Raw genomic sequence first — 12725 nt, 5'->3', positions numbered from 1 at the left:
TTCTCTGATGTTTGACGACAAATAACAAGCACGATCGGTCGCGAAAATGACACCGAGAAATTCAGCGGACGAGCAGAGATGTGTGTTAGTGAGAGGGAAGTGAAAAAAAAGGTGTTTGATTGTGTATATTTGTGAGTTGAGAGTTAGCATCCGTTTAGCAACAGTCAGGCGCGCTGTGTTGTCATTGACCACCAGCTGTAAGTTAGCAGGCTGTTAGCAGGATGAGCCTCTCGCGGGAGATAAAACGTAAGTGTTGCCTCACTGTTACTGTGTTTGCAAGGTGACAGACATATAAACCGCATTGCATTTGGATTGTCTGCACTGTTGATGGTTAACCACACGTTTAATTTGTAAACCTCCCGCAGAGCTGCAGAAAGCAAAGAGCAAAGCACAGAACAGCAACAACTTGAGAGAGGAAGCCAACATCTGCAATCAGCTGGGAGAGCTGCTGTCCAGAAATGGTAAGTGCTTATTATATGATGCACCATGTAGCTGTTCATCATATGTAGTAAGACTTGTGTAAATTACAGATCTGTCTAGAATCATGGATCATACAGTACCAGGCAAAAGGTGCATCCAAATTATGTCTGGTACTATGTGTGATACACTGATAGGGACATGACAGAAATTAGAAGTTGTGAAACATAAATCATGACTATACATAGGTTCTCATAATTGTGTAAGACATAAAGATGGGGGTTGTTGAAACAGACCCAACTTGTAACTTTAAAACTCAGCTTGTGTCCATTTACAAAACATACATGCAATCAGGACTGCAACTACTGATCATTTCCATTATCGATGAATATCAATTATTTTCTCAATTACCTGATTAGTTGTTTGGTCCATAAAATGTCATAAAAATGTTGACCAAAGCCCAAAAGTCCTCAAATGTCTTGTCCTGTCCTTAATAATCCACACCCTGAAGATATTTAGTTTGCTGTCGTAGAAGACTAAAGAAACAAGAAAATAATCACATTTGAGAAGCTGGAATCAGAAAATGTATTCAGTTTCCCTTCAAATGGTTCAAAACAATTGATTGATGATCAAAATAGATGGCAATTAATTTAATAGTTGGAAACAAATCGATCAATCCACTAATCATTGCAGCTCTACACTCATCATTATGTGAAATATACAAATGGACAGAGACTTCTAAGTTGCACACTCAGCTTGTGCCCATTTACAAATATACATGCTATTATTCAAGATAATTACAAAATAACACGGGTCATGCCGCTGGCCTAAGAGTAGTTTTCAGTTGGCATCTTTGTTCCTACATAAATTCTGAAGATTCATTCTTGCAGCTAATTTTTTGCACATTATGAAGACAAGCTTTTGTACCACTTCTGTCTCTTTTGACTAATCACAATAACCTGTGTGATTTTCTCCAGTAATATTAAGTGTAATGTTTAGGTTGTGCTCTCGATCTGTTTTGTTGCGTACCACTTTTAATTTATATTTTTTCTCTTCTCTTTGAAAGCTTAATATTCACGTCTAGATTTCATGTTTTGACCGCCTGTTTAGCCCGTTTGTCTGGTCTAATCCCTCTGTCTCGCAGGTGATTACGATGCTGCCATTAGGGAGCACCAGCAGGAGTTGTCTCTCTCTGAGGGGTTGAATGATGTGATTGGACGCGCTGTGGCCCATCGAAAGATAGGAGAGTGCTACGCTGAGATGGGAAATATCAACGCTGCTTTGAAAGTGAGTAGAAGTTCTGCCTTTTTCAAAATGCATGCATAAATTATTTATTTATTTTTTGTGGCTATTGAACCAATTTTTGAAAGCTCTGCTTTCGAAATACAGATGTTGTATCAAAAAATGCACTTAAAAGGTTTTCTGTTTACATGTCTTCTCCAGCATCAGCACTGTCACCTGGACCTGGCTCGCTCTGTCAGAGATCACGCTGAGGAGCAGAGGGCGCTGGCCACTATTGGCCGAACCTACCTCTTCCGTTATGAATCAGACCAATCGAGGAACACTTTAGAGCAAGCAAAGGATACTTTCATGAAGAGCCTCGCCATTGTGAATGATCGTCTAGAAGGTGCGTGCGGTTTGACACTGTATCTTCAGGAATTTGTGGAAAATATTGAACTTTCATTTTACTAGATTGTTGTAATATTTTTAATGTTGCTTCACTTTCTGAAGTTTCCACAAATGTTACGCTCTCTACTTCTCCAGGAACTGTGCCCGGGCGAGAGATTAGTGAGATGAAGGCTCGTCTCTTCCTCAATCTGGGTCTGGTCTGTGATCATCTGGGGGAGCCCAAGCGCTGCAGCGAGTTTATCCGACGCAGTGTTTTTATTGCAGAGTAAGAACACTCTAAATCTTATTGTAAATTCTCAGGTTGGCTGAGGGCAAGTTGTCAATGATTTCATGATTGATTGTATATGAAAAGCTTACAGTTCATTCATTCATTGTTCATTCTTTTGACTTCCTCTATTCTCATACTGTAAAGAAAGAGCCAGTTGCTGGAGGATCTCTACCGTGCAAACTTTAACCTCGGCAACATCTGCTTCCGTCATGGTCAACACTCTAATGCTGTCCGCTGCCTTGAACAGGCCAAAGAGTGTGCCAGAAAGATCAAAGACAAGTTCAGTGAAAGCGAGTGCTTCAACTGCATCGGCAAGGTATGAAAAGTATAGCAACAATAGTTGATTAAAAAATCAAACTACTCCCATTTTCTGTCACTGTGGCTGTACATTTTTTTAATGTGTGTGTATGTGTCTGTGACATTTGCTCACAGGTCCAGCTTTCTCTGGGAGATTTTGTAGCAGCTAGACGATCTCTGAAGAAAGCTCTCTTGCTGGGTTCTCAGCAGCCACTGGACCGCCAAGCAGTGAAGAAAGTTTTCAAATATGGTGAAAAGGCTACTCAGTCCTCTTTTTTATTTATATGTATTCAAGATTTAGTTAGATTTGTTCTTGTTGTATATTTCAAAGATGGCTGAGTTTATTACATGATTTGTTTCTTTAATTTCACAGCTGACAAGGGCTGTAAATTAGAGGAGGAGTTGGGGGAGGATCAGAGCAAAAGACTCAGCTCCCATCAGGCTGTGGAGCTGGCAGAACAGCTCGGGGACCTCTACTGTAAAGTCGGCTGCTACAAAAAAGCTCTGGATGCGTATCAAGCTCAGGTGAGAAACATATTGTTTAAGTGCATCTTTGCCTTATTTAATGCATTTTAGTTCCACTACAATTTGAGCTTATTGACTCCAGAGAAGATACCACCATGTATTACATAAAGGTTTGTCGTCAATGCGGTGTAGCTTACAGGTGCCGAGGCATTGGGAAAGCCTGCCAGGGAGCTGGCTGTCATCCACGTGTCCCTGGCTGCGACCTACACAGACCTGAGACAGCACAGCAAGGCGGTGGAGCACTACAGACAGGAGCTGGCTTCACGACAGGGCAGCTCTACTGAGGTAATCATGAACAACCTGCATCGTTACCCAGCATTACTCTCTATTTAAAGGCTCATTCTGTAGTCACAGGAGTGTTATCAGGGTCACAAAAACTACAGCACCTTTTTCTGATTCCACAGTCATTCCACAATGTTGGTTCAGGGAACAGAAAATCACCAATACAACCTCCATGATAGTGTGGGAGACAATCTGACTTTATAATGGATTGGTTCTGATAATTTAGATGGCTCACAAACAGGATATTAGATGATTAATTGATTAGCTGATAGACAGCAAATGTATCTTTTTTGATAACTGAATAATAGATTTAAACTAAATTGGTGTACCTTTGAGTTTTGGATCCTTATTCGGCCAAAATCAGACATTTGTCATTGACTCTAGAAAATGATAATGAGCATTTTCACTGTTTTCTGAGATTTAATAGACAAAATGATTGAGAAAATAATTGGCTGCAGCCCTATATGATATACATTATTTAAAGAATCAAATATAATTGTGATAAAAAATGATAAATGAACAGTCTCATACTGTACATTGTCCATACTTGTGTGTGTAACTAATGGGCTGTATGTGTCTGTATCAGGAATGTAGCACTTGGCTGAACATCGCAACGGCTCAGGAGGAGAGCAGCTGTGCCTTTGACGATAGCTACAGTACTGCCTTGCGCTGCGCTCAGAAGTCTGGACAGGCCAGACTACAGGTGAGGAAGCATTACAAGCTGAAAGCTGTGAAACACTCAAATTCAATTCACTGAAATCTCAAAGTTTAGGGACTCTAATACGTATGAAAAAAAGCCTTTTACATCAGCCTTTTTATTTAGCATAAAATCTGCATGCAATGGAAACTGTTATTGATGTTAAAGAATGATGGTGAACAAAGACTTCAGGTATTTTGCATATATAAAATGTATGAATCTTCTGTCCTACAGAAGCGTGTGCTGAGGCTGTGGTTGGCGGCTCAGAGGCGAAGTGGCTCATCAGATGCCAATGACACTGAAGCGAGGCTGCAGGAGTTGTGTGCTTCAGAGGGCTGGAGTCCAGATGACAGCGATGGTGAGGAAGATGAAGAAGAGGAGATGGACAACAGTGAACCACTGGATGATAGTGACGTCGTCCTCTCAGACTCCGGTAGGCTTTGCAACGTCTATTATCCATCTCTAAACCCATGGCTTATATTTTATGCTAAAATGATCTTATTTGTGTCTCATACGGTTTCTAGATGATGATTTGGAGGGCTATGACAAGATGGTGTCAGGAAGGAGGAAGGCAGGAAGGGTGAGGGCATAATTCGTCATGTTGTTTGACAATTTGCAAAAGCATCTCATCTCGTCTTTGGATTCCTTTTCTTACATCTGCATTTTTAGTCCCTGTCCCACTTATGTTTCCTACTGCTTCTCTCTGTCTTTTTCATTCAGTGGAACAAGAGGAACGAGAAGGGTGAAACATCTCTCCACAGAGCGTGTATAGATGGGAACTTGAAGCAGGTCCAGTACCTGGTGGAACAGGTGAGGTGTTTGTTAGAAAAAATCCTGTCTTTATTGGAAATTTGTCCAAAGAAGCTACATCAAGACAATCATAAAACTTGGAAGCAACCTGAAAGAAGCCGTGCACTAGAGCAAAACTCCTCAGTAAATTGGGGTTTATGAGTCAAATAAACAACATCTTTGACTATACCTTTTTGTCTAAGCCTGTGTAATATTTAGAAGGACTGTTGAAACTCCACAACAGACGACCTACATTGTATCATAATTAATGTTATCCTGTTTGTGTATATGTCAGGGTCACCCAGTGAATCCCAGGGACTACTGTGGCTGGACTCCCCTACATGAGGCCTGCAACCATGGTCACTATGGTAAAGGATTTAAGATTATAACTACAGTGTATTAATATCTTAAAAAGACTTCACTCTTCTCTTCAGCTGTTCACTCCCTTCTCTATCTTATCTGCTCACTCGTTCCCTCATCAGACATTGTATCTGTGCTGCTTGAGCGAGGCGCTAACATCAATGATCCTGGTGGTCCATTATGTGAAGGGGTGACTCCTCTCCATGATGCTCTTGCTTGTGGCAACTTTAAGGTGGCCAGAATCTTGGTGGAACGAGGGGCTTCCGTCACCCTACGCAACTCCAAGGTGTGTGCGGTTAAATGTGTCATCATCTGCGGAGAGCCGAAGTGAACTTCCAGGTTTTGTTCCAGAAGTAAAGGTTTTAATAGTAGTATAATTTACTTGTAATTATTAAGCTGTAATTCAGTTATTGACATAGGCAGGTGCAAACCTCTCCAATGTCTTTTCCCAAATGTCGATTTGGCTGCAGTTTCAATGTAAGAAATCGACTCTGTATCTACAACAGCTCAATACACATAAAATCACTGCGGTTACACAAAAAAACAGCAAAGACAGAATTACCGGTAACGTGATGTTGAACACTTTGAACTTGTAAGATTATGTTTACTTTTTCAGTTTGGCAATGTCCTTCTCTCCAGACTGAACTTAATTTACCCTAGAGAAATAAGTGCTGCGTAAATGGTGTTTATGTGTTTCTATTTTTTACTCTCCTCTGTTAGGGTGACACTGCCACTGACACCCTGCGTCAGTGGCAGCGGACGTACAGCAGAGAGCTAGACCATGACGCCAAGCTGGAGTGCACTGCAACAGAGAGGCTGCTGAGGAAGGCATTGGCAGGGGGAGGTGAGGTTTCTCATCATTATACCAAATCAGCCTTCTTTGCCTTTTTAAATATCCTCTCAAACACTGTCTCCTTTCTTATCTCTGCCTATCACAGTTCCTGCTGCTCCAGCCCCAGCTAAGCCGTTCGATGCCCTGCAGGACAGTCAGCTGTTTGATGCTGAGAACTCGGAGCCGCTGTCATCTTCTGGAGGGGGCTGTTCCTCAAGCCAAGACTGGTCCCAGAGCAACAGGAATTCTCAGATGAACGCAGAACCTGCCAGCCACCACCGGTGGCAGTGCAGTGGTTCAACACAGCGGCACAGAGCCAGAGGAACAGAGGCTGCTGTCCTGTATGGGGTAATTTCTGGTGTTTGTTTTCTATGATGCTAGAAAATAATCCTGCAGACAATATTCTCACAAAATATTGCCATTATGCAAACTGGAACTGACTTATATGATTACTTATATCAAATGTATATTTGTGTCTTAGAATAACAGCAGCTGCTCAGACGACAGCGACTCTGACTGCCCGGTCAGTCCCCTCCGTCCTGTCCGTCCAAGACACAGTTTCCCAGCAGCCAAAAGTCAAAAGGACATTCCCCCAAGCAAGGAAGCTGGCACAATCCCCAGCTCTGGTCGAGAGAATATCAGGGAAGCCCCTGTTCCATCTGTCTTTGCACGAGAGGAGTACCACAGCGCCATTCGAGGCTTGGGCAGTGCCAAAGCTCGTTTCCAGGGTCTGTCACAGCCCCAGTTCTCCAGCACACCTGCTGTCTCATCCAGCAATAGATCAGCTCTGGTTCCTGAGGAGGAGTATCTGGCAGATGATTGGTTGGAGGATGATTTAGGAGAGATGCAGCCGAAGAAGAAGAAGAGGAGGGAGGAACATAATGGAGTACGAGAGGACGACACCCCTTTGTCTCCAGCCGCCAGGGGTCCAAACAGGCAGTTGAACTCTGACATACCCAGCAGAAGTGAGTGGCTAGCCACAACATTTTAAATACACACCTTTGAAGCTTTGTGTCTAAACCCCATCATTTCTCCGCTGATTTTCTTTTTTGTACACCTCATATTACCTTCATTATGCCATCTTCTCTTCCAGGTTCTGCTGTTCCTTCCTCCTCCAGCAGGGGTCTCTCTCTGAAAAAGAATGGCTCACTGAAGCCTCACCAGGTCAAAATGACTCAGATGCCAGGAATGGTCAGGCTGGGCAGACGAGAAGTCAACAGGTCACACAGCCCAACCATTACAGATGATGACGATATCAGACCGGAAACTCCGCCGCCCCCACAAATACACATGCAGGTTAGAAAGAACTGTTGTATCCCTACTTCTCCTGAATAATAAACATTACTTATTATAATTATTATAAGTGTTGCAACATCACCGGTGGCCTTAATTGAAGCATCATTTGTCAGGAATCTGTCATCACATGAATTGTACATCAGAACTCAAACTGCACATTTTCAGTTTAAGAATTTGCTAATATTTGCTTCAGGATTTAGAGCAATATTACACACATTTTGGGTTCACCTAGCTAAGACAATACAGCTGAATACAGCAGCATCATGAATGCTATAATGGTCAGCTTTTTGTCTCTTTCTAATATTCCTAATAAGCTGGAAACATCGAACATGTAAGTTTTCCATCCATTTCCAGATCAGTGTATTTGATCTCACGCATTATGGATTTAAATGACAAAAGCCTGTTTGTTTTGCTTATGTGTTTATTTCAGCCTCCGACTCACATGCTGGCAACTCCCATCCCCACATCACTGCCTCCACCAATCAGAATGAGGGTCAGAGTTCAGGAAGACGTGTTCCTCATCCCAGTTCCACAAAGGTTTGAATGACTGTTACTGATTTTCCTCAAAAATATCTCTCTGCTTTCTAACACCTGTGTCTGGTGCAGTTTGTTTTCAGTAATGTTTGACATTGGTTTAACAGTTTTGACTTGAAGCTCATTTTATTCCCCTGTGATCCAGTGAGGCAGACTCCTGTACTGTGTCATGGCTGTGTGAACAGGCAGCTCAGCGTTACTACCAGAAGTGTGGCCTCCTGCCTCGTCTCTCACTGCAGAAGGATGGTGCTCTGCTCTCCCCACAGGACCTGCTGCTGGCTGTTCTGCATACTAATGAAGAGGTTTGGCAAATTTAAAGGCTGCTTGAAGATTTGTATTACTTAATTTCCCAACAAGTTCAGACTTTTTTTTTGTTTTTTGAAAGACTGGATGTAATTTCATGGTGTGTTGCAGGTCTTGGCTGAAGTGTCCTCCTGGGATCTCCCTCCTCTCCCTGAGCGCTACAAGAAGGCCTGTCACAATCTGGCAGTGGGTGAGCAACACACACACACACACATAAATGCACACAAGCGTAGGCATAGAAATTTTGATGATTCGCTATAAAGCATAGCGCTTCTGTGTCTCTCTGCAGACGAGAACAAGCGTGTCACCCGGCTGTGTGAGGCTCAGGATGGGAGTTCGTCTGTGTCGGTCTGTGGCCTCAGCTTGACCCCCTCGTCCCTCAACCCCCTCCTCCGTGCCCTAAAACTGCAGGCCAGCCTCACCGAACTGCGGATTTCCGGCAACCGTCTCCACGATAGCCTTCTCCCTGAACTGGTTGCAACAACAATCACCATGCCTCGACTTCGGTTGCTGGACATTTCTGCCAACCACATCACAGGAGAGGGTCTTGTGAAGGCTGTAAATGCTTTAAAGGGACAGAGCCATCCTGCGTTTCCGGTAAAGAGTGTTTCTACTGTAATTTCATGCATCTGTGCAGCATTTGGTTATAATTTGGTCCCATATATGTTGCTGGTCTGATCCTGATTATGTTTAAAATTACAAGAGTAGTAGTTTAATTACATACATCATAATAGCAACTTCAAAGGGTGTTCACTATAAATCAATAAATTCTACTCTTGGCATTAGTTTCTTTTGACTCTGACTTCTTTGAGCTACTGAAAGCATTGGAAAATTAAATTAAAAAACAGCAACATGCATCTCTCAAACCAATGTTCACAACAAAATATGTCATTTTCAGTTCCTCTTTTTATCGCACTGCTTGCAGAATTCATAGAAATTGATATCTCAAAATCTCAAAAAAGATAGGTGGATAAAAAAAATCACACATTTAGCAGTGTGCGCAAAGTTATTGCTGTGGTGGCGCATTGAATTCAGATGTCATACTGCATGAGGAGGCAGTCAAATGTTTTTGTAAGGCTGTAGAGGCAGATTTTAATTTTACAACTTTATTAACAGCTTCTCAGTCACATGGTCAACAGCTTCCTTTTTTTATTGTTTGTACGTATATTTCAAGTGTTATTGCCACTGTGATTTGTAAGTAACGCCTACCTAAACGTCCTGTATACCATACCACACCACATACCCTATGCATGTACTATGCCACATACCACAAACCCGTCTCAAACCAAACTGCCAACATGCACAGTCATTCTGTAATAGTGAGAATGAGGTCTCACATTTAATATGAATTAAATCTCTTGTAGTGTCTGGAGGAGCTTGACCTCAGTATGAATCCGCTGGGTGACGGTGTGTCTGAATCTCTGTCCTGTCTGCTGTCCTGCTGCCCACTGTTAGCTAAGCTGTCTCTGCAGGCCTGTGGCCTCACTGCTCGTTTCCTCCAGCAGCATCGACTGCTGTTAGCCAACGCTCTGACAGGTAACAGTCTAAAAGTCCCTGTTTTCTTTTCAAGTGGCATCTTTTCTCTGAAAATCATTCAGCTAATGTGAACTGGAAGCTCAGAGAAAAGCTTCAGTAAATGTAAGCAATACATGACAACAAAATACATAGTTGAAATAATACACAACTGACAAGACGATGCAGAGGTGCACTTCAGTTCTGCAGTTCTGCACCCAGCTGCAAACATATTATGCATTAATGATCAATAAATACATGGATCTCAAAAACAATGCAGTGGTGCATTTGTGTATAAGGTAGACCGCCCAGACAATGTAGTGGAGCACCCGGACTCCAAGTTAAATACATCTAGCTAGAATAAGATATTGCACATAACCAATGATAAAAGATGTGACACATAATTCATATTGTAAGAAAATTAATAAAATATTTTATTTAGAAATCATAAAGGGATGGATAATGGAGCAAACAGGGCATAAATCATAATTTTTTAAATTTTAACTTGAAAAAGGATGGGTTTTGGTGGTTTAAAGTGAGTAAAATAATAAATGCATATCTCTTAATCCTACAGGCACGGGCCACTTGAAATCAGTGTGTCTATCCCACAATGCACTGGGCTCCACCGGCTTTGAGCTAGTGCTGAAAACTCTGCCTCTGCATAGTCTCACACACCTGGACCTTTCTGCTGTCCGCAGGGGGCCCGCTGATTACCCAGCACTGGAACATCTCACCAAAGTCCTGTCACAGGTACACACAGAAAAATCATGTTACGTAGACTGCACACAGCAATTTCATGTATTCATTTTTTTGTATCGATCTGCAGTATCCCACACACATACCATTAAGACTCACACGTAGATTTTAAACAATGAAATAAAAAAATGTATCTTTCCTTGTAGGACGAGTGTTCACTGACCCACCTGAGTCTGGCAGCAAATGAATTAACGGACAGCAGTGTAGCCACCTTGGCCAGGTTAGTGTGTGTGACTGAGTCTGCTCGCAATTATCACCACAACACATACAGAAAAAAGTCTTGATTTTAGTCTGTGAAAATATTGATGTGTTCAAAATTTGACTATCAGTGATGACCTTTTAACTTACCTAACAATTGGTTATTAGTGTATAGAAGCATCCTCGAAATTAGCACATGGGAACTGAAATGTGGGATTTATTTAGTTACTTATCAGAATCATATTATTTTTCAGGTGCCTGCCTTCATGTCCGACTCTGGTGAGTCTGAGCCTATCAGGAAACCCGTCTGTCACTTCAGAAGGACTTCGCAGCATCCTGATTTCGCTTAGAGAAGCTCAGCGACCACTTACCTTTTTAAACCTTCAAGGTAAATGTGTATGTGTGGGTCAAAATGTGAGCAAAAATGAGCAAAGGCTGGGTTTGGATACTGAATCTTTGATGTCATGTATACATTTTGATTTTCTGCTTGTCGCTTTATCCTCAGGTTGTCAAGTGACTGGCCCCTGGGACAGTGCAGGTCTTGATGGTTTGTCAGAGCTGGTTAGAGATCTCCGTCTTTGCTCTCAGGGACTCAACAAACTGGACCGGCAGGCCTTAAAGCAGAGCTGGGACAACAGTCAGTCACCCGGACACTTTCTTGACCGAAATGCTAAGTGTTTCCTCTCCGCTGCAGCCTCCTTATGAAGCGGGGGAAATGAAATGTGTGATGCATTTTTTTCATTTTACTCTTTATCGCTGAGCCATGTGAAATCAGTAACTATCGTGTATTTTTAAATAAATCTTAAAGAGACAACTTTGATAACAAGGGTGCTAGCCTTGAAGAAGTTGTTCAGAGGCTGCACACCTAAATATTCAAAAGAAACAAACTGCACAAAATAGTGACATGGCCTCTACAAACACTGTGTAAATAGCTTGGATGGTTCATGTTTTGTTTTTTTGTACGACTTATTTATGTGTACGTGTGAAAGTCTTAGTTGTATAAAGACAGTTAATGTTTACCGTGTGTTTTGTGTCATGAGGCACATTTGTCCTCGACCCACTGAATTATTGTATGATTTGATTTAAAAAAACAATTAAAGTGACTCATGATGTGTATGTCTTTTAGTGGCCCATTTTTAATTTCTATGAAGGAGAAATTTGTGTTGACAATAAATCCTCTACCCACTTGTTTCAGTTTAGATTGAACATGGATTCTGTGAATACGAGTCTGTGGTGTGCCACTACACCACTGCTCGCGTCACTGAAAGTGGTTAGCTTTAATTGATCTGTCATTTTCATTAAACCAAACATCTCTTACCCAAATCTGTCTTCAAGAAATTACAGTTCTGCAAGTTTGTCAATGCCAGGCTGTCAGATTCAAGCTCCACAGGATGTAGAAGTCCAGGGTTGCTACTATTATAAAATTAAAATAACTGAATCATGAATGCGAGTAGCATACATACTTTTAAAATTTGTCTTTCATATTTCACAACATATACTGACAATGAAACTGAATGTAAAACAACCATCTGACCAAAACTAAAATTAATCTAAAGTATGTTCTGAGTTAAGCTAATATCTGCTGAAATTAAAATAGAAATGGTATTTTAGATGGCCATTTTCATAATTATAGCCTTTTCTTAGAGCTCTTTTCTGTCAATGTCAACCATATATATCACTGGATGTGCTATGACATCCAAACAGCTGAGCACTGTAGTTTTTAGCACTTTAGCAATGGGTAAATTGGGCATTTGTTTGGGATTACTATTTATTTTTTGGTGCTTCAGTAGTGAGTATTTACAGCAGACTTAATCATTAATGTTATTGTGCATTCAAACCACTCAGATTTATCCTTGCTAAGGATCTGTCCAACACCCATCCACATCCTGTAGAGGGAAGTCAAAGACTGCTTTTTTCCTTGATCTTTTTAGTTTGATCACAAGTTGAGATTCAACTGTCATACTTCATTTTAAAGGCCCAATTTTAAATGTATTAATTAAAAAAATGTTAAATGTTATTTTCATCTTTGA

At 41.4% G+C, this 12725-nt stretch overlaps 1 protein-coding gene across 1 annotated transcript; it reads left to right on the top strand.

The window, feature by feature from the left end:
- The first annotated feature begins 121 nt into the window (after nucleotides 1-121).
- Nucleotides 122-11626, top strand: tonsl (tonsoku-like, DNA repair protein). Its single transcript, XM_062440490.1, has 28 exons — nucleotides 122-246; nucleotides 366-461; nucleotides 1562-1704; nucleotides 1861-2044; nucleotides 2182-2311; nucleotides 2459-2630; nucleotides 2747-2861; nucleotides 2985-3136; nucleotides 3269-3421; nucleotides 4005-4121; nucleotides 4350-4548; nucleotides 4640-4695; nucleotides 4836-4925; nucleotides 5200-5272; nucleotides 5387-5550; nucleotides 5985-6108; nucleotides 6203-6444; nucleotides 6578-7061; nucleotides 7190-7392; nucleotides 7823-7929; nucleotides 8072-8228; nucleotides 8341-8419; nucleotides 8519-8826; nucleotides 9594-9765; nucleotides 10316-10491; nucleotides 10644-10717; nucleotides 10950-11083; nucleotides 11201-11626. The coding sequence occupies exons 1-28, from the start codon at nucleotides 222-224 to the stop codon at nucleotides 11398-11400; spliced, it is 4329 nt and encodes a 1442-aa protein (XP_062296474.1). The 5' UTR covers nucleotides 122-221; the 3' UTR covers nucleotides 11401-11626.
- The last annotated feature ends 1099 nt before the right edge of the window (nucleotides 11627-12725 follow it).

The sequence above is a fragment of the Scomber scombrus genome, chromosome 19 (genome assembly GCF_963691925.1).
Source record: "Scomber scombrus chromosome 19, fScoSco1.1, whole genome shotgun sequence".
Taxonomy (NCBI): domain Eukaryota; kingdom Metazoa; phylum Chordata; class Actinopteri; order Scombriformes; family Scombridae; genus Scomber; species Scomber scombrus.
This window is presented reverse-complemented; position numbering and strand designations above follow the sequence as displayed.

Coding starts and splice junctions, on each gene's coding strand:
- tonsl (XM_062440490.1), top strand. CDS start 222: ATGAGCCTCTCGCGGGAGATAAAAC. Junction 3,422..4,004: donor GACAGGGCAGCTCTACTGAG/GTAATCATGAAC, acceptor TGTCTGTATCAG/GAATGTAGCACTTGGCTGAA. Junction 8,420..8,518: donor CTGTCACAATCTGGCAGTGG/GTGAGCAACACA, acceptor GTCTCTCTGCAG/ACGAGAACAAGCGTGTCACC.